This window comes from Macaca thibetana, chromosome 13 (genome assembly GCF_024542745.1).
Source record: "Macaca thibetana thibetana isolate TM-01 chromosome 13, ASM2454274v1, whole genome shotgun sequence".
NCBI classification, from domain to species: Eukaryota; Metazoa; Chordata; class Mammalia; order Primates; family Cercopithecidae; genus Macaca; species Macaca thibetana.
The window spans coordinates 69,240,162-69,263,333 of NC_065590.1; the positions used below are offsets into that span (position 1 = coordinate 69,240,162).

Genomic DNA, 23,172 nt, shown 5'->3' on the forward strand with positions numbered 1-23,172 from the left:
TTTGAACTTTTTATATCATAAATGGCTTTTCCTTGATCTGTGGAATTTGTATATTACGACGCATCAATGCATAAGAAATGGTTGATGTGCTTTTCTACATTTCATTTAGAAACATGCTAACATTTTAGCATTTGTGTTCAAACAAAATGTTATGCTGAACTAGATTTAATTATAACATATCATCTTCAAAGCCAGTAGACTTCGTAGATTCATTCAAGAATTTTTCAATAAGTTTCCCTTAAATATATTTAAAAGATGCATAATAACAATATGTGAATAAACAGAATAAGAACAGTTACTGTGCTATTATATACATTTTTCAGTGACTGTGACTGACAGATTAAACATATGGGTCAATAATATTTTGAAAAATCCATTTAATTTATAAAGAGGCAGGTTAGAATTTAAAAGACTGCATAAAACCTATATACTTACCACAGATGACAATGTCCATTCATGGGTGCTCTATTAATAGCCCTTTCACTTAAAGTTCTTCCTGAAAGATAAGAGTGCTTATACTTAGTACCTTCGTGTGAGTTGGTAGGAGGTGGATTATTGAATTAGCTCAATGGTTCACAAAGTATGGTCCCAAGACCAGAAGCATCAGCATCACGTGGCAACTTTGAGAACTTTTCAGCCACATTGGAGATCTACTCCATCACACACTGTGGGGTTGGGGCCCAGTAATCTGTGGTTTAATGAGCCTCCAATGATTCTGATGTATGCTAAGGTCTGACACACACTAGACTAAGCAACTTAACCAAGTGCAAGAAACATCATTTAATTATTGCTTACAAAGCGCAATAGAAATTTTTTGTATTCCATTCAAACAACATTTACTGAGTACCTACTATGTGCCGTACTGTGTCTGGGAATAAAATGTCAAATAAGACAGAGTCCTTGACCTCCAAGGGCTCACTGTTCTGTATGCTGCAGGTATATAAACAAATAAGTTACATGCAAAAATAAAAAAGTAAGAGCAAGATGAAAAAGAGGGCACAGCAGAGTGGGTAACTAACTCTGCCTGAAGGAGTAAGGGAAGGAGTCAGGGAAGCCTGAGAAGTTCTTGCCTAATCATTCACAATAATGAACGGTTCAGTGACATAAATAATTCCCCCAAATTATTTTACTTAGTTTTAGAGTAATTTTTAACAATGTAATAATTAATTTGGGGCTGGGCGTGGTGGTTCACGCCTGTAATCCTAGCACTTTGGGAGGCCAAGGCAGGTGGATCACCTGAGATCAGGAGTTCGAGACCAGTCTGGCCAACATGGCGAAACCCTGTCTCTACTAAAAACACAAAAATCAGCTGGGTGTGGTGGTGCAAGCCTGTAATCCCAGTTACTCAGGAGGTTGAGGCAGGAGAATCGCTTGATCCCAGGAGGCAGAGGTTGCAGTGAGCTGAGATCACACCATTGCACTCCAGCCTGGAGGACAAAGCAAGACTCCATCTCAATAATAATAATAATAATAATAATAAAAAATAATAATAATAATCATAATCTGGATACAGGTTTGTTTATGGCTTGGAAAATCAAAATACCTGCAATAGAACAGAACTGTATTCTGAGAATCTTTCTCAAAAGGGGCCATTTTGTTTTATAACTTCTTTTCTCCCTGATCCATTATTATTATTATTATCTTGAAGAGACTATCCAAGGATATGCAAAATGCCTTTCTAAATAAGTGGCCGAGATAATCTTTATAAATACAAATATTTTATTCTGAAACCACGGTTCTATTTGTTAATTTGTTAAGGTGCCATTCTACAGCACTATCCATTAAGAGAAATATTCCGTGTAGAAATCTACATAAATTTGAAAGAATTAAAAAGTGAAGTGTTTTAATAATAATTAACTGCATTGTGAACAAATATTAAAGAAATTAGCAATTTTAAATGGTTAAAAACATGCTTTTGAATATAAAAAACATTAAAAACTAAATCAATTTTTCAGCTACATTACCAAATGAATAAAACTTTCAGTGTACTAGAAGCCTGAAATAGAGGTGATTCCATCACTCCAAGAATATAAAAAGAAGCTGGGTAGTATACAAACTAGACTCATAGCCTCGCTTATGTAGTCAGGACAAAAGTAAAGCTATTTCCTTTAGATAACTGTATTTTGTCATCTTTATGATGCATTCATATCGATTACTTAATTAGGAAAATTAGAATAATATTTCTTTAAATATAAGATTAATATCGTAATACTTCAGAAACATACTGCATAATGATATACTCACTTTGAGTTTTATCAAAGAATTTTGTACTCTCCAGTGATCAAATCTTTCCTAAGCATAACAACCTTAATCATGCTATTATGAGAAGAAATCTCCTGCACTTCTTCCTCCCTCATGCTGAATCCCTACGTTCTTCCACGGCTGGTCTGAGCCCCTGCCTTGCTCTCAGCTCCAATGTACTTGGCTATTACCATTACTAAGCACTTACTCCTTATACACTGAATATAATTGGCTGTCCCTTTATTATCTTTTCCATAGAGTAAGTTCCTTAGTGTTGTGCAGCCTTCATCATATTTATGCCTCTCCTTCTCTCCCTCCTCCCCTTCCCTCCACCCTTCATTTTCACACTGTTCCTTGACAAAATAATTTTGAATATTTATTAAATGGATAAATTAAAGGAATTTTTTAACTTTTATTTCAATATCTGAATAACACATCTAAGGCTTTTTCTACTCCTTTTTCTTCGGCACTATAAACTCTTCTCTCTTTTTTTTAGATATATTCTATTTCAATCCTATGCTTCATTTTTGCCCCTGAATTCCCTTCAACCTATTTCTTTACGAATTTCACCACCTAAGACATTAACTCAGTTAAACTCCCATTCCATTTAAGAATAGAGATCCAGAGCGATTTTACCTATGGGAAACTGTAACTTCCATAAGAAAGACTTCCCTGCATCAACCTCCATCCTCTGCCATCATATTCTCCTTTCTGCTACATGTGCTCGCAAACAACCTGTTCCCTATCTATCTATCTATCTATCTATCTATCTATCTATCTATCTATGACAGGGTCTTGCTCTGTTACCCACGCTGGAGTGCAGTGGTGAGATCATGGCTCACTGTGGCCTTGATCTCTTAGACTCAACTGATCCTCCCACCTCAGTTGTGTGTTGTTTTTAGTAGAGACAAGGTCTCCCTATGTTGCCCAGGCTGGTCTCAGACTCCTGAGCTCAAGCTATCTGCCCCTCTTGGCCTCCCAAAGTGCTGGGATTACAGGCATGAGCCACTGCATCCAGCCTCTGCACTCTTCTTTAATAAGAGCTTATTTCCATTCGTTTTTGTATATGTATGATTATTTGAATAGTGCTGCCTCCCCTACAAAGCCATAAGCTCCCCTGTAGTCTGAAAACATGTCTATTTTGCTATCCTATTCCTACCTTAGCACATAATACCCAGGGTAGGGCAGGTACTTATGAAAAAAATGTATCTAATATTGATGAATGTTGGAATAGTTTACATAGATACACTTTGATTTTCTCAGTAGATATGAAAATAAATTCCCTTGTTCTCCCTGGTTAAGTTTTTATTCACATTGAAATTAATACATCTCCTCTCTAGAATTCTGTTTTGTATATGGTCTGCAAACTGGATTGCTACAGAAAAACTCTACAAAGCTGATGATGAATATGCAAACAAGAGGGGGAAACCCTCTCATCCTCCTCCCACTGGGGGAAACTAAAGCACAAAGGTCATTTAGCAAATGAATCTCTAAGTGGAAAAATATAATTACAAGGAGTTTAGTAAAACTTTCTACTTGGAAATAAAAACTACAGAGAATTAGCCTGGGTAGAAATCTTTCTTGCTGTGTCTTCCTCTGGCTATCTTTTCTAGAAGAAAAGCCTGGAAAAGAGAAGCCTTCGGAATAAATAAAGAATTCAAAGGATTTTGATGTCAAAGTACTATACTGACATTCAGAGAGATGGCAGGTAGGGGCTTTTGCAAGAACACATTTTGACATTGAGTAAGAGTCAAGGTGAGGCATAAAAATAACAATTTGACATTCTGTCTATTTAGTTGTTGTGATGAAAAATTTTAAAAATACACAAAAAAGTATAGATGACAGAATAATGAACCACCATGTAATCATCGTTCAGCTCAGACAATTATCAAACAGAGTTTTTAACAAGGTTAATCTTGTTTCATCACAATACATTTGGAAAAACAGTAAAGTCTGCAAGTTTATTCTTTGTGATCCCTGGAGTTCTACATTATAGAAGTAAGATGTGTTACTTTAACTGTGGTTGACAATTGCTGAAGACACTTGTCCTCTGCCTGTTGTTGCTCAAACACTGCCACTACATTTCTTGTCTTTCTATGTTTTATGAAGTTAAAAGATGAAATTTAAGTTTTTTCGGTTACCTATTCTAATATACTCAAATATTTCTGAAGGACATATACTTTAGTCCTAAAATGCCTTTCTGTTCTGAGACTGCACATTTTTTTGTACCATAATATATTAAAATAGATTAAACATATTGGTTTTAGCTAAGATAATTTAGCTTTAATTAAAATTCACTAGTGGTTTACTATAGATCTTTTGTTTACTATACTTTAAGTTCTGGGATACATGTGCAGAACATGCAGGTTTGTTACATAGGGATACACGTGCCATGGTGGTTTTCTGCACCCATCAACCCTACATCTACATTAGGTATTTCTCCTAATGCAATCCTTCCCCTAGCTTCCCACATCCCAACAGGCCCTGCTATGTGATGTTCCCCTCCCTGTGTCAATGTGTTCTCATTGTTCAACTGCCACTTATGAGTGAGAACATGCAGTGTTTGGTTTTCTGTTCTTGTGTTAGTTTGCTAAGAGTGATGGTTTCCAGCTTCATCCATGTCCCTGCAAAGGACATGAACTCATCCTTTTTTATGGCTGCATGATTTACTATAGATCTTAATTGCTAGTTGAGAATAATCTTTACAAAATGCTTACCAATATTAGCATAATGTTTCTTTTCTTGTGTGTTTGTAGATAGTTCATACATGTCTCCATAAGCACGAGCAAATCGCCACATAAACTCTATTTCATCTCTAAACTGAAAAAAAAAGATGGAGTTGCATGTTAAATTAACTTGGTAACTTGTCTATTCTATTCTTGTTTTCTACTGCAACTTTGAAAAAACTTAGGCAGCTAAACTGGTATTTATAGATTATTGAATCTATGTATATGCATATTTCAGTGTGAAACATTTTTAATCCAAATACTCATGGCTAAGAAATATGACCTAATGTAGTGTTACATTTGGATCTTAAAACCAATTAATATTATCCAGACACTAGCTCCATCTATGCAGAGGAGAGATTTGATAGGCACCAAAATCTAGAAATTCTTCCTGAGCTGTCGTATCCTTTTCTTCTTTTCCTTTCCAAGTTATCTATTATCAATATAATGAGCATCTCAGTTAATATCTGTAAGTTGAAAATGCATATACTCAAAAGAGCAGTCAGTTTTTTTACTTAAATTACCTAAATATAATCCTGGAGATCTATCAGATTTTAGATAATGTGTTTAGAGTTGCTAAATCCTCAGAGAAATAGAGATTTATTTCTCCATGGGACACTGCAAACTCTTTTAATTTTAATTTTAATTTTTTTTTTTAGTGGTGGTGGTGAGAGCTCTGGACAGGCTTTTCTTATTCAGACCCAACATTAAACACTGCAAAATTAACAAATGACCATTGGTAGAAATAGCTTTAAATACCCATAGCTGTCTCAAAATATTTGTTAAATATATAAATTAGTAAAAAAATAAAATAAAATAAAGGTAAATCTGCATAATTATAGCTCTGGTTCTCATTTTTATGACCTTAGAGTCTAATAAACTTTTACATTTACTTTTATAAATTAAAAAAAAAAATTTTAGTCATTTTAAATAAAAAATAACATAAATTTAAAACAATTTTAGTCATTTTATAGAGAAATTTTATATCAATCATTTAGCTTGTGGGAAGGAACCATGACACAATTATTGTAGTCATAACTGAATGAGATGGCGGATTAAATAAAAAAATGAAACTATACGAAGTGCTATTGTCATGTCTCTTACCTTTTCTTTGTGGTCACAAAGTAGTTCAAAACTCTCCGACTTGCCAGACTCGCTCATACGTAAATGATCTACCTTCTGAAGAAGGACATCTAAATTTAATTCCTCTACATGTGTGTTAAATGCCTTAGGGACTGGGAAACTCTGTTCTTCTGTGTCAGTATTAGCTGTAATATACCTAAAATCGCAGAAATAATCATCAACTCCTTTGAAAGTTATGTATAACAGCCAGAGCAATCCTTTTAAAATGCAAGTCAAATCATGCCCCTCTTATGCTTGAAACTCTGCAGTGGCACCCACTCTCACTCAGAAAAAGTTCTAGTCCTAACAGAAGTCTACAAGTCCCTGCGCAATTTGCCCTCGATCCCATTACCTCTTTTCTCTCATTTTCTACCACTCTTCCCACTCATTCAAATCCACACAGGTCACCTAGCTGTTCCTTCAATATCCTAAGCATGTGCCTACCTTGGAACCTCCACTTGCCTTTCCCTCTAATGAAATGCTGTTCCCTTAGACAGCCACATAACTCACTCCTTCACGTCTCTGCTCCAATTTCATTTTCTCAATGTGGCCCATCCAGACCACTCTAATACCGCAATCCCCATATTCCCTTCATCTCTAAACTCCCTTATCATGCTTTTTCTTTTCCCCCATAGCATGTATTACCTTCTAACACACTGTGTAATTTACTAATTTACTACATGTGCTGTTTGTCAGTATCCTCCCCAGTAGAATGCAAGCTCCCTGAAGGGTAGATTCATTAATTGATGTATCAAGTGCCTAGAACAGCACTGTTCACTGAATGTTGCTGAATGGATGATATAGAGTTGCAGGAACTCAGCAGGCACTCAAAACTGTGAGTATGTAAACTCACACAAACACATATTTATAGTTCAAGATGATGTTCTAAATTTAAATTTTAACTTGGTTTTTAAAAACTAATACTATTACCCATATTTCATTTTTGCCAGCAAACAATGCAAACAACTTTTTTTATTAATTCAGACTCTGTTCTAAAAAGGTTTTAAGGAGGTATACAAGGATATATAACATATAAGAGAATAAATTAGAAGTAGTGAAAAAAGAGAAAGGCCAAATGTGAATGAAGTCAATATGAAACACACACAAATTTTAGATAGCTATATCTTTGCTACAAAGGACACAAATGTTCTTCATTTTCTAGCAGGCAATGCAGTTTCACAACTTGCAGCTCCCATTAGATAGAAACAAACAAAAATACTGACAAAGCAAGTTCTTAAATTTCTTTCATATGCCTTATAAAGAAGACGCTGTATGAACTGATCTCCCACTTCTTCAATAACATTCTTTACTAATGGAAACTCTACTCTTCCAATTGCTCAAACCAAAAAACTTGGAATCATCCTTGATGCTTCTTTTTTCTTTCTCTTAAGCAATACCCAGTCTGTTAGCAAATCCTGTTGGTTCTATCTTCAAAATACATCCAGAATCTAGCCACTTCTCCCCACCTCTCCCCACTACCACCTTAGTCTAAGCTTCCATTATCTCATGTGGATTACTGCAATGACACCTTATCACACCTCTTTGCTTTAATCCTTGACCCTTATATTCTATTCTCAACACAGTAGTAAGAATAACTCAAATCATGTCACTCCTTTGCTCAAAACCCTCCAACAGATGCCCAAGTCAGAGTGAAAACCTAAGCCCTTTCAGTGGTCTACAAGACCTAACATAATCTGGTCCAAAACCTCTGGCCTTATCTTCTATCACTTTCCTGCTTGCTCACAGCATTCCAGAAACTCTAATTCTTGATATTTCTTGAACATATCAGTCATGTTCCTGCTTTAAACCCTTTGTATTTTCTTTTTCTTCTGGCGGGTATGTTCTCCAGATACTCATATAGTTTACTTCTTTGCATATTTCATATCTTTGTTCAAATGTAATCTTATTATTGCAGATGTTATGATTATTTATATAAAAACAAAAAATCTATAAATTATGATTAATAGGAGAGTTTACCAAATTGGCTGAATATAAGATTAACTTATGAAAGTCAGTTTAATTTCTACATATCAGCAAAAAACTACAAACATAATCACATAAAACATTCCATTTGCAATGACCTCAGAGAATATCAAATGGCTAGGAATAAATCTAACAAAAGACATATGAAAATTTGATGGAGAAAATTATAAAAGCATATTAAAAGATGTTTATAAAATGACCTAAATTCATGGAGAAATATATCATGTTCATGGTTTAGAAGACCTAATATCATAAATATGTGAATTATTTCCAGGTTAATCTATAGATTCAGTGCAATTCAAACTTTATAAGCCTAATAGGAATTTTCAGAGAATTAAATAAGATGATTCTAAAAGTTATATGAAAAAGCAAAGAGCCCAGGACAGCCAAAGCACTCTTAAAGAAAGGGAACAAGGAGAGAAAACTTACCCCACCAGATATTAGGACCTACTATGAAGCTATAATAATTAAAGACAGTGTGGTATTGGTACAGGAATAGATGAGTGAATGATGAAACAGAACAGAGCCTAGAAACAGACCCACACGTATACGAAAATGTGGTACATGGGAGAGTTGGCATGTAAGATTAGTAGGAAATTCTGGCATTCAGCTGGGAAAAATGGTTATTTCTATGGAAAAAGATGAAACTGAAACTCTACCTTGTATTTTTAAAAAACATAACTCTGGATAGTATAAGAAAATATTATACATTTTAAAAATCTAGTACAAAATACAGATGAATATATTTTAGTCCTTGGGGTAAGACATATGAAATAGACATTATGGATCATCTATTCAGAATTAAGGGTCGAGAAATCAATTCTTAAAATTATAATCAGTTTATTTTGATAAGAGTGCCAAGACAATTTAGTAGAGGAAACAATACTCTTCAACAAATAGTGCTAGAACAAATGGATAAGCAAATGCAAAAAATGAACTCTCACTTCCTATCATATATAAAAATTAACTCAAAATGTATCAAACCTAAGTGTAAGAGCTAGAACTATAAAATGTTTGACAACATTTCATATGTATACGTTTTTGTTCTCATAAGAAAACACAGGAGCAAATATTTGTGATCTTGGATTAGGCAATGGTTTCTTAGACATGACATCACAAGCACACGTGACCAAAAAAATGTATAAATTGGACTTTATCAAAATGAAAAACTTAGGTGCTTCAAAAGACACCATTAAAAAAGTGAAAAGATAACCCACAGAATAGAAGAAAATACATTATGAATCATGTATCTGATAAGAGACTTGTATACAAAATATATATAAAACAATTCAACAATAAAAAGACAAATAATTCAATTTAAAAATGGGCAACTCTGCAAATAAATTAAAAACCACCAAATTAAATAATTTAAAAGATGGACCTTTATGGTAAAAAATAATATATAGCTTTTATAAAGGTACAAAGCTATTATCTTTATGTTATTCTTTATAAGAATAAAAACTCAAATGTTGCTATAGCTATTAAATGAATTACATCAGAATTATGTATCTACTCCAACTTGCTATCTCTTGCTCTCATTCTGTCTCTCCCATGCACACACAGAATAGTTTTATTGTGAAATCTGCCATATATCCAAAGAATTAGGCTTATTCAAATTCTTCTAAAGAATTACTAAAGATGGAATGCCCCTCAGGTTTATTTTAGCAAACTAATATAACTCACACAAAAACCAAACATGAATATTACAAAAAATAAAAATTATAGGCCAATCTTACACATAAACATAAATGCAAAAATCCTCAATAAAATATCAATCGAGCAATTGTAACAAACATAAAATTATGTATCACAGCCAAATTGAGATTATACTAGAAATTACAAGCACCGTTTGACATTAGACAATTTCTCCGGCGCAACAGATAAGACCTATCTGATCATTTCAGTCATTACAAAAAAATTTTTTTTCCAATAAATTCCAACACCACTTCAGGACAAAAGAAATACCAAAACCTTAAACAAGAAATAGAGGGGAGCCAGGTGTGGTATATATATTCCCAGCACTTCAGGAGGCAGGAACATCACTTGAGCCCAGGAGTCCAAAACCAGCCAGGGCAAAATGGCAAAACACTGTCTCTTCAAAAAATAAAAAAATTAGCTGGGTTCAGTGGCCCACACCTGTAGTCCCAACTACTCAGGAGGGCGAGGTGAGAGGATTGCTTGAGCATAGAAAGTCGAAGCTGCAGTAATCTATGATTGTGCCATTGCACTCCAGCCTGGGAGAGCAAGAAACTGTTGAAAAGGGAAAGGGAAAGGAAACGGGAAAGGGAAAGGAAGGAAAGAAAGAGAAAGCAAGGAAGTAAGCAGGAGAGAAAAAAAAAAAAAAAAAGAAAGAAAACATAGGAAGGGAGGGAGGGAGGGAGGAGACTTTCAAACCTGAAAAAGGCTATGAACTAAAAACAGTAATACATTTCACACTTAATTATGAAACATTAGAAGCAGTCTCTTCAAAATCAAGAATAGAAAAAGATGTCCAATATTGCTTTTCTATTCGACATTGTACTGGAGGTCTTCTTGGAACAATATTAAAAGAAAAGCAAAAAATTATAATAATTGGAAAGAAGAAACAATCTTATTTTTTGAAGATTATTCAATAGAGGACCTAACAAAATTTACATATAGGTAATTAGAACTAATTAAGATTTATAATCAATCTTCCAAAATCAATTGTGTTCTTATACTCTATAAAACAAGAAAACAAAATTTTATAAAAATATAGCATTTATAATAGTAGGAAAAATATAAGATACCTATGGAAAAAATTCACAGAAGTTTTAAAATGACTTTTCTGGAGAAAATTACAAAATAATATCTAAGAACATTAAAGAATACCTAAGTAAATGGAAAACATATTCTTGGATAGGAAAATTTAATTAAAACAATTTCATAAGGCTCCACATTAATGAATACTTTTAATGCAATTCTAAGAAAAATTCCAATGGAATTTTCTATGGAACAGACCTGACCCTAAAATTAATATGGAAAGGCAAGTGCAAGAAGAGCCAAGACAAGTTTGAAGAAACAATATCAGGACTGCAGTATAAAGGATAAAGCTAAAGAAATTGGGTCACTGTGGTATTGGCATAGCACCAGGCAAACTGGGCAACAAAACAAAAGAGAACATGTAGGCTAGTCTCTTCCCACATTTAAAAAAAAAACCAGCTGTGGGAAAATTGGTTTCCTACTTTGAACGGGGATCTTCTATTTAAAACTGGGTATTTCTCAGAAAATTATGATAAAGTTCTGAAAGAGAATTTTAAAAATAGGACATATCCATGCATCATTGGGAAAATTTGACTGTATTTATTAACTTTGGGTTAGAAATTAGATTTGTGGTACCCACCCCTCCTCCCAAAAGCATTTCATAGATTATCTGATGTCAAACCTAGAATTTTCTAATAGCCTTTCAGCAGGTCTAGAGAAGTTCATCTTAAGATGTCAAATTTGTTTACAAACATTTGTTCTACATATACTTTTCTGGTCCTTTCTTCTGCTCTAAATTTTCATAAAAACCATGCCTATCCCTTCAACTCTGCATGATCAACTGTTTATTTCAATAGCAACAACAGCATCTCTGAAAGCATAGTTGCATTATTTAGGGAGAAAATGACATTATTTACTGTGAAAATAAAAGTGTATTTACAGAAGTACATCAGGAATGAGTTACATTGAAAGAGGTCCTCATTTCCCCATGAAAACACCAAGTAAACAATAACAGACTTTCTCTTTTTTTTGAGACAGAGTTTCGCTTTGTCACCGAGGCTACAGTGCAGTGGCGTGATCACGGCTCGCTGCTGCCTACGCCTGCGGGTTCAAGCGATTCTTCCGCCTCAGCCTCCTGAGTAGCTGGGATTACAGGTGCCTGCCACTGTGCCCAGCTAATTTTTTGTATTTTTAGTAGAGACCAGGTTTCACCATGTTGGCTAGGCTTGTCTCGAATGCCTGACCTCAAGTGACCTGCCCACCTCGTCCTCCCAAAGTGCTGGGATTACAGGCATGAGCCACTGCTCGGCCTTGAGGCACTGCACCTAGCCTAACAACAGACTTTCTGAAGTATCTTTGTGGGAGACCTAGAAACTATCACATACAACATGTCCTGAAATTTTATGTCATCTAGAGCTTTGGTAAGTATGAGGGGACTTCAAAAAGTTCATGGAAAAAAGGAATTAAAAGATAAAAATATAATACATAAACTTTATTTCTCAGCACATAATTCATTAAGGTCAAGACAATTTTGTAAGTGAAGATATCAGCCATTTAGTCCATCTCTAAAGAACTGAGGGTCTTGGAAATTGAACCATATCAATGTTGTCTTTTGTACATTATTAACTGAAGAAAAATTGGTGCTTTAAAGAAACTTTTTTTTTAAGATTAGGAAACAAAAGTTGAAAAGAGTCAAATCCAATGAGGACTCTAAGGTGCAAGCCTAATGATTTCCCACCGAAAGAAACTCTTGCAAAATTGCCCTTGTTTGATGAGAGGAATGAGCAGGAGTATCGTCATGGTGGAGAATACTCTGATGACGCTTTTCCCAGAATTTTCCTGCTAAAGCTTTGACTAACTTTCTCAAAACACTTTCATAATAAGTAGATGTCATCATTCTTTGGTCTTCCAGAAAGTCAACAAGCAAAATACCTTGAGCATCTAAAAATCTGCTGCCATGACATTGCTCTTCACCATTCTGCTTTTGCTTTGACTGGACCACTTTCACCTCTTGGTAGCCATTGCTTTGATTGTACTTTGTCTTTAGGATTGGACTGGGAAGGCCATGTTTCATCTCCTGTTATGATTCCTTAAAGAAATGCTTCAAGATCTTCATCGCACTTGTTAAAATTTCTCTTGAAAGCTCTGTTCTTGTCTGCAACTGATCTGATGCAACAGTTTTAGCACCCATTCAATGGAAAGTTTGTTTAATTTTTTAGTCAGAATAGTATAAAGAGAACCAATAGAGATGTCTATAGTACTAGCTATTATTTCTGCTGTTAATCATTGGTTTTCTTCAATTAGAGGACACAAACAAAATTAATTTTTTCCTTGCAAATTGATGTGGATGTGCCTCTGTGGGCTACATCACTTCATCCCTTCTTAAAATGAGTTCTCCATTTGGCTTATTTCTTTTGGGCACTGTCCCCATAAACTTTTTGTAAAGCATCAATGATTTCACCATTCTTCCACCCAAGCTTCACCATAAATTTGATGTTTGTTCTTACTTCAATTTTAGTAGAACGCATGTTGCTCTGATAGGGGCTCTTTTCAAACTAATGTTTTATCCTTCTTAGTGTCTCAAACTAGATCCTTTTCAAATATATTATGGTGAGTTAGCATAAGCTTATTTTGGTGCAAAAAACTGTGAAACAAGTGTGTAGCTTTTTCATAATATTCATTTTCCATGGACTTTTTGAAGACCCCTCATATGATAACTGAACTAAAAATTTACTGGAAGGGACCAACGGAAGACTGAAACAGGTAAAAAACAAACAACCAGGCAAACTTTAAGACAAGTCATTTGAAAATATTAGTTCTGAGGAAAAAAAAGAATAAAAAATGAAAAATAAAAGTAAATAGAGCCTAAAGGACTTATGAGGCCTCTTGAAGCAGACATATACACATATTGTAGGGGTTCCAGAAGGAGGAGAGAGAGAAAGTGGCAGTAAGCTAATTTGAAGAAACAATGGCCAAAGCCCAAATCTAGGCAACACAATGAAATACAAATGCAAGAACTTTCTTTTCTTTTCTTTTCTTTTTTTTGAGACACAGTCTCGCTCTGTTGCCCAGGCTGGAGCGCAGTGGCATGGTATCGGCTCACTGCAAGCTCTGCCTCCAGGGTTCATGCCATTCTCCTGCCTCAGCCTCCCGAGTAGCTGGGACTACAGGTGCCCGCCACCACGCCCAGCTAATCTTTGTATTTTTAGTAGAGATGGGGTTTCACCATGTAAGCCAGGATGGTCTCGATCTGACCTCCTGATCCACCTGCCTCGGCCTCCAAAAGTGCTGGGATTACAGGAGTGAGCCACTGCACCCGGCCACAAATGCAATAACTTAACAAACTCCAAGTGGGATAAACCCAAAGAGTTCCACACCAAGAACATCATAGTTGAAGTACTAAATGCTAAAGACAAAAAGAATCTCAAAAGCAGCAAAAGAAAAGCAACTCATTACATTTAAGGATTCCTCAATAAAATTATCAGTAGATTTCTCAGCAGAAACCTTGCAGGCCAGAAGGCAGTGGGATGATATATTTAAAGTGCTGAAAGAAAAGAGAAACCTGTCAACTGAGATTTCTATAAACAGCAAAACTGTCCTTTAAAAATGAGGGAGAAATTAAAATATTTCTAAATAAAAGCTGAGGAAGTTCATTATCACTAGAATTTCTCTACAATAAATGCTAAAAGGAGTCCTTCAAGTTGAAACAAAAAGGACCTTAGACAGTAACTTGAACCATACACAAATATAATATTATCTGGTAAAGGTAAAGACATGGGCAAATACAAAAACCAGAATTATTGTAAGATGGTTCATGACTCCACTTTTTATTCTTTTACAGGATCTAAACAGAAAAGCATAAAGTAATTATGAATCTATATTAATGATTATACAACATAAAGATCTGATTGTAATATCAACAAAATATATGAGTGGTGGAGTTGGAAAGGAGTAGAATTTTTGTATGCAATTAAAGTTAAGTTGGTATGAATTTAAAATATGTTGTTATAACTTTAGGATGCTATGAATAATCCCCATGGCAACCACAAAAAATATTTATAGAATATATGTTAAAAAAAACAAAAAAACAAAAAAACTAAACACAAAGAGAGGCAACAAGGGAGAAAAACAAGGGACCAAAAAAATCTATGGCACATACAAAACCATAACAAAATGAAACAATAAGTCCTTTCCTATCTGTAATGACTTCAAATATAAATGGGATTAAATTCCTCAATCAAAAGATATATTGGCAGAATGGATTTTTAAAATTGGGATTTAACTATATGCTGTCTAAAAGAGACTAATTTTTGATGTAAAAACACACATGTTGAATGTGAAAGGACAGAAAAAGATGTTTCATGAAAATAGTAAACAAGAGAGTGGGAGTGGCTATACTATTAGAAAAAACAGACTTTAAGTCAAAAATTGTACAAGAGACAAAGAAAGGCATGACATAATAAAAGAGCCAATTCACCAAGAAGATATAACAATAACACTAAATGCACTCAACATCATACTTCCTAAATATGTGAAGCAAACACTGACAGAATTGAAGAAATAGATAGCAACACAATAATAGTAAAAGTAAAATAATAATACCATAGTAATACCATTACTTTAATAATAAAGTAATAGTAAATGAATTCAATGACCCAATTTTAATAAAGGATATAACAACCAGGCAGATGATTAGTAAGGAAATAGAAGACTTAAACATCACTATAGACCTATAAACCTGCAGGACCTAACAACATATATAGACAATGCCACCCAATAATAACAGAATACACATTCTTCTCAAATGCATGTGGAATATTCTCCAAGTAGATAATATATTAGGCCATGAAATAAGTCTTAGTTAATTTACAAATATAGAAATTATACAAAGCATATTTTCTGGATCACAATAAAAATGAAACTAGAAATCAGAAGAAAAACTGGAAAATCCATAAATATGTGAGAATTAAAAAACATACTTTTAAACAACCAATAGACCAAAGATACAATCACAAGGCAAATAAGAAAACATCTTGCGTAAAATGAAAATGAAAACATAACACACCAAAAACTTATGGGATGTAGCAAAAGAGGTGAGAGGAGGAAAATTTATACCTGGAAATGCTTATATTAAAAGAAGGAAGATTTTTGTATAATGGACTCAACCAAAGAAACTCACGTGTATGAAGCCAAATTAATAAATCCAAGGGTATAGTAACAGAAGCATCTGGAGAAGCTCAGGCTTAACTGCCAACTATTAACCACAGATCAACGGTTTTAAAAATGTTTCATGGAGCCCTAGATTTGAAAAAAGATGCTTCCACGGTTCCAAGCAAGATGGCTGAATAGGAACACCTCCAGTCTGCAGCTCCCAGAGAGACCAACACAGAAGGCAGGTGATTTCTGCATTTCCACCTGAGGTAACCAGTTCATCTCATTGGGACTGGTTAGACAGTGGGTGCAGCCCACAGACGGTGAGCTGAAGAGAGTGGGGCGTTGCCTCACCCGGGCAGCACAAGGAGTTGGGGAACTCCCTCCCCCAGCCAAGGGAAGCCATGAGGGACTGTGCCATGAGCAACGGTGCTATCCAGTCCGGATGCTATGCTTTTCCTACGGTTTTTGCAACCCGCAGACCAGGAGATTCCCTCGGGTGCTTACACCACCAGGGCCCTGGGTTTCAAGCAGAAAACTGGGCAGCCATTTGAGCAGACACTGAGGTAGCTGCAGAAGTTTTTTTTTTTTTTTTTTTTCATACCCCAGTCGTACCTGGGGTGTGAACCCCAGAAAGACATAACTGTTCACTCCCCTGGGAAGGGGGCCAAAGCCAGGGAGTCAGGTGTTCTTGCTCAGGGGATCCCACCCCCATGGAGCCCAGCAAGCTAAGATCCACTGGCTGGAAATACCCACTGCCAGCACAGCAGTCTGAAGTCTACCTGGGACATTTGAGCTTGGTGGGGGAGGGGCATCTGCCACTACTGAGGCTTGAGCCCCAGTTTTCCCCAGACAGTGTAAACAAAGCCACCAAGAAGTTCGGACTGGGCGGAGCCCAGGGCAGTACAGCAAAGCCACTGTAGTCAGACTGCCTCTCTAGATTCCTTCCCTCTGGGTGGGAAATCTCTGAAAGAAAGGTAGCAGCCCCAGTCAGGGGCTTATAGATAAAACTCCTATCACCTTGGGACAGAGCACCTGGGGAAAGTGGGGGCTGTGGGCACAGCTTCAGCAGACTTAAACGTTCCTGCCGGCTGGCTCTGAAGACAGCAGCAGATCTCCCACCACAGCACTCGAGCTCTGCTAAGGGAGAGATTGCCTCCTCAAGTAAGTCCCTGACCCTGGTGCCTCCTAACGAGGAGATATCTCCCAGCAGAGATTGACAGATACCTCATACAGGAGAGCTCGTCAGCATCTGGCAGGTGCCTCTCTGGGACAAAGCTTCCAGAGGAAGGAGCAGGCAGCAATCTTTGCTGTTCTGCAGCCTCTGCTGGTGATATCCCAGCAAAGTGTCTGGAGTGGACCTCCAGCAAACTCCAGCAGATCTGCAGAAGAGGGAGCTGACTGTTAGAAGGAAAACTAACAAACAGAAAGCAAAAACATCAAAATCAGCAAAAAAGACACCCATGCAAAACCCATCCTAAGGCCCTCATCATCAAAGATCAAAGGTAGATAAATCTACGAAGATGAGGAAGAACCAGTGCAAAAATGCTGAAAATTCCAAAATCCGGAATGCCTCTTCTCCTCCAAAGGATCACAACTCCTTGCCAGCAAGGGAACAAAGCTGGATGGAGAATGACTTTGACGAATTGACAAAAGTAGGCTTCAGAAGGTGGGTAATAACAAACTTCTCCGAGCTAAAGGAGCATGTCCTAACCCAATGCAAGGAAGCTAAGAACCTTGATAAAAGATTAGAGGAATTGCTAACTAGAATAACCAGTTTAGGGAAGAACATAAATGACCTGATGGAGTTGAAAAACACAGCACAAAAACTTCATGAAGCATACACAAGTATAATAACCAAATCAATCAAGCAGAAGAAAGGACATCAGATATTGCAAATTAACTTAATGAAATAAAGCGTAAAGACAAGATTAGAGAAAAAAGAATGCAAAGGAACAAACAAATCTTCCAAGAAACATGGGACTATGTGAAAAGACAAAACCTATGTTTGATTGGTGTACCTGAAAGTGATGGGGAGAATGGAACCAAGTTGGAAAACATTCTTCAGGATATTATCCAGAACTCCCCCAACATAGCAAGACAGGCCAACACTAAAATTTGGAAAATACAGAGAACACCACAAAGATACTCCTTGAGAAGAGCAACCCCAAGAAACATAATCATTTGATTCACCAAGCTTGAAACAAACAAAAAATGTTAAAGGCAGCCAGAGAGAAAGGTCAGGTTACCAACAAAGGGAAGCCCATCAGACTAACAGGAGATCTCTCTGCAGAAACTCTACAAGCAAGAAGAGAGTGGCGGCTAATATTCAACATTCTTAAAAAAAGAATTTTCAACCCAGAATTTCATATTGAGCCAAACTAAGCTTCATAAGTGAAGGAGAAATAAAATCCTTCACAGACAAGCAAATGATGAGGGATTTGGTAACCATCAGGCCTGCCTTACAAGAGTTCCTGAAGGAAGCACTAAATATGGAAAGGAAAAACCAGTACCAGCCACTGCAAAAACATACCAAAATACACAGACCAACGACACAATGAAGAAACTGCATCAACTAATGTGCAAAATAACCAGCTGGAATCATGATGACAGGATCAAATTCACACATAACAATATTAACCTTAAATGTAAATGGGCTAAGTGCCCCAATTAAAAGACACATATTAACCTTAAATGTAAATGGACTAAATTCCCCAATTAAAAGACACATATTAACTTTAAATATAAATGGACTAAATTCCCTAATTAAAAGACACAGACTGGCAAATTGGATAAAAAATCAAGACCCATTGGTGTGCAGTATTCAGGAGACCCATATCATGTGCAAAGATACGCATAGGCTCAAAATAATGGGATGGAGGAATATTTATCAAGCAAATGTAAAGAAAAAAAACAAAGAAAGAAAGAAGCAGGGGTTGCAATCCTAGTCTCTGATAAAACAGACTTTAAACCAACAAAATAAAAAAATCAAGGTCATTACATAACGGTAAGGGGATTAGTGCAACAAGAAGAGCTAACTATTCTAAATATATATGCACCCAGTACAGGAGCACCCAGATTCATAAAGCAAGTTCTTAGAGAACTACAAAGAGACTTACATTCCCATACATTAACAGTGGGAGACTTTAAAACCCCACTGTCAATATTAGACAGATCAATGAGACAGAAAATTAACAAGGATATTCAGGACTTTAATTCAGCTCTGGATCAAGAGGACCTAATAGACATCTACAGAAATCTCTACCCCAAATCAACAGAATATACATTCTTCTCAGCACCACATAGCATTTATTCAAATACTGACCATATAATTGGAAGTAAAACACTAATCAGCAAATGTAAAAGAACAGAAATCACAACAAACAGTCTCTCAGACCACAGTGCAATCAAATTAGAACTCAAGATTAAGAAATTCACTCAAAACTGCACAACTACATGGAAATGGAAAAACATGCTCCTGAATGACTACTGGGTAAATAACAAAATTAAGGCAGAAATAAATAAGTTCTTTGAAATCAATAAGAACAAAGATAAAACATACCAGAATCTCTGGGACACAGCTAAAGCAGTGATTAGAGGGAAATTTATAGCACTAAAGGCCCACAAGAGAAAGTGGGAAATATCTAAAATTGATACCTTAACATCACAATTAAAAGAACTAGAGCAGCAATAGCAAGTAAATTCAAAACCTAGCACAAGATGAGAAATATCTAAGATCAGAGCAGAACTGAAGGAGATACAGACACGAAAAACCCTTCAAAAAACATCAATGAATCCAGGAGTTGGTTTTCTGAGAAGATCAACAAAATAGACTGCTAGCAAGACTAACAAAGAAGAAGAGAGAGAAGAATCAAATAGACACAATAAAACATGATAAAAGGGATATTACCACTGATCCCACAGAAATACAAACTACCATCAGAGAATACTATAAACACCTCTATGCAAATAAACTAGAAAATCTACAAGAAATGGATAAATTCCTGGACACACACACCCTCCCAAGACTAAACCAGGAAGAAGTCAAATCCCTGAATAGACCAATAACAAGTTCTGAAATTGAGGCAGTAATTAATAGCCTACCAACCATAAAAAGCCCGGGTCCAGACGGATTCACAGCCGAATTCTACCAGAGGTACAAAGAGGAGCTGGTACCATTCCTTCTGAAACTATTCCAAACAAGAGAAAAAGAGGGACTCCTCCCTAACTCATTTTATGAGGCCAGCATCATCCTGATACCAAAACCTGGCAGAGACACAACAAAAAAAGAAAATTTCAGTCCCAATATCCCTGAGGAAGATCGATGCAAAAATCCTCAATAAAATACTGGCAAACCGAATCCAGCAACACATTAAATAGCTATCCACCACAATCAAGTCAGCTTCATCCCAAGGATGCGAGGCTGATTCAACATATGAAAACCAATAAACGTAATCCATCACATAAACAGAACCTATGACAAATGAGAACCTATGAGATAATCTATTGATTATCTCAATAGATGCAGAAAAGGCTTTTGACAAAATTAAACACGACTTCATGCTAAAAACTTTCAATAAACTAGGAATTGATGGAACATATCTGAAAATAATATACTGAATAGGCAGAAGCTGCAAGCATTCCCTTTGAAACCCAGCACAAGACAAGGATACCCTCTCTTAACCCAGCACAAGACAAGGATGCCCTCTCTTACCACTGCCATTCAACACAGTATTGGAAGTTCCGGTCAGGGCAATCAGGCAAGATAAATAAATAAAGGGTATTTAGATACAAAGAGAGGAAGTCAAATTGTCTCTGTTTGCAGATATCATAACTGTATATATAGAAAACCCTATCATCTCAGCTCCAAAACTCCTTAAGCTGATAAGCAACTTCAGCAAAGTCTCAGGATAAAAAATCACACGCATTCCTACAAACCAAAAATCACACGCATTCCTATAAACTAATAATAGACAGCCAAATCATAAGTGAACTCCCATTCACATTTGCTACAAAGAGAATAAAAGGCCTAGGAATACAACTTAGAGGGGATGTGACGGACTTTTTCAAGAAGAGCTACAAACCACTTCTCAAGGAAATAAGAGAGTACACAAACAAATGGAAAAATATTCCATGCTCATGGATAGGAAGAATCAATATTGTGAAAATGGCCATACTTCTCAAAATAATTTATAGATTCAATGCTATTCCCATCAAGCTACCATTGACTTTCTTCACAGAATTAGAAAAAACTACTTTAAATTTCATATGGAACCAAAAAAGAGCCCATATAGTCAAGGCAATCCTAAACAAAAAGAACAAAGCTGGAGGCATCACACTACCTGACTTCAAACTATACTACAAGGCTACAGTAACCAAAACAGCATGGTACTGGTACCAAAACAGATATATAGACCAATGGAATAAAACAGAGGCCTCAGAAATAACACCACACACCTACAACCATCTGATCTTTGACAAACCTGATAAAAACAAGCAATGGGGAAAGGATTCCCTTTTTAATAAATGGTGTTGGGAAAACTGGCTAGCCATCCATATGCAGAAAACTGAAAATGGACCCCTTCCTTACATCTTATACAAAAATCAACTCAAGAAGGATCAAAGACTTAAATGTAAGACCTAAAGCCATAAAAACCCTAGAAGGAAACCTAGGCAATACCATTCAGCACATAGGCATGGGCAAAGACTTCATGACTAAAACACCAAAAGCAATTGCAACAAAAGCCAAGATAGACAAACTGGATCTAATTAAACTAAAGAACTTCTGCACATTAAAAGAAACTATCATCAGAGTGAACAGGCAACCTACAGAGTGGGAGAAAATTTCTGCAATCTATCCATCTGACAAAGGGCTAATATCAAGAATCTACAAGGAACTTAAATTTACAAGAAAAAACCAAACAACCCTATCAAAAAGTGGGTGAAGAATATGAACAGACACTTCTTAAAAGAAGACATTTATGCGGCCAACAAACATATGAAAAAAAGCTCATCATCACTGGTCGTTAGAGAAATGCAAATCAAAACCACAATGAGATACCATCTCATGCCAGTTAGAATGGTGATAATTAAAATGTCAGGAAACAACAGATGCTGGAGAGGATGTGGAGAAATAGGAACACTTTTACACTGTTGGTGGGAGTGTAAATTAGTTTAACCCTTGTGGAAGACAGTGTGGCAATTTCTCAAGGATCTAGAAACAGAAATATCATTTGACCCAGCAATCCCATTAATGGGTATATACCCAAAGGATTATAAAACATTCTACTATACAGATATATGCATAGGTAGATATGTGCCATGGTGGTTTGCTGCACCCAACAACCCGTCATCTATGTTAGGTATTTGCAGGGACATGGGTGAAGCTGGAAACCATCATTCTCAGCAAACTAACACAGGAACAGAAAATCAAACACTGCATGTTCTCACTCGTAAGTGAGAGTTGAACAATGAGAACACATGGACACAGGGAGGGGAACATCACACACTGGGGGCTGTCGGGGGTGGGGAACAAGGGGAGGGTTACCATTAGGACAAATACCTCCATCAGATCTCGTGAGACTTATTATCATGAGAATTGCACACAAAAGATTGCCCCCCATGATTTAATTACCTCCCCCTGGGTACCTCCCACAACATGTGGGAATTCTGGACATACAATTCAAGTTGAGATTTGGGTGGGGACACAGTCAAACCATATCAATACAACATAAACAAAATGAAGGGAAAAACAACCCATGATCATCTCCATTGATGCAGAAGAAGCATTTGACAAAATTTATCACCTTTTTATGATAAAAGCACTCAACAAACTAGGAATAAAAATTAACTGCTTCAATATATTAAAGGCCATATGTGAAAAGTCCACAGCTGACATCATAGTCAATGGTGAAAAGCTGAAAGCTTTCTTATTAAGATTAGAAACAAGACAAGGGTGTTCTTTATCACTTCTAGTCAACATAGTACTAAAAGTCCTAGCCAGTGCAACTAGGCAAGATGATGAAATAAAAGGCATCCAAATTAGAGAGAAACAAAGTTATCCTCTGATCACAGACAACACAATCTTATAGGTAGAAAAACCCTAAATATTTCACACACATACACAAAATAAGAATTAATAAAATTCAGCAAAGTTGCAGGATAGAAAATCAACACACAAAAATCAGGTGTTTTTCTATGTATTAACAATGAGCTACCTGGAAAGAAT

General features: G+C 36.1%; 2 protein-coding genes across 8 annotated transcripts in view; both read right to left on the minus strand.

Annotated features, from left to right (window-relative positions):
* MORN2 (MORN repeat containing 2) overlaps window positions 1-23,172 on the minus strand; it is a 1,051,609-nt gene that overhangs the window by 906,920 nt on the left and 121,517 nt on the right. The window lies entirely within an intron of this gene.
* Window positions 1-23,172, minus strand: part of RMDN2 (regulator of microtubule dynamics 2) — an 88,604-nt gene that overhangs the window by 34,490 nt on the left and 30,942 nt on the right. For 6 of the 7 annotated variants that reach the window (XM_050753347.1, XM_050753350.1, XM_050753349.1 and 3 more), the window contains 3 exons: window positions 6,072-6,246; window positions 4,959-5,061; window positions 436-496 (listed from right to left, as the gene is read on the minus strand). In XM_050753347.1, coding sequence (XP_050609304.1) covers window positions 436-496; window positions 4,959-5,061; window positions 6,072-6,246 — 339 coding nt within the window. Of the gene's footprint in view, window positions 1-435; window positions 497-4,958; window positions 5,062-6,071; window positions 6,247-17,171; window positions 20,506-23,172 lie in introns of those variants that run through there. The other variant, XM_050753352.1, reaches the window with a different exon arrangement.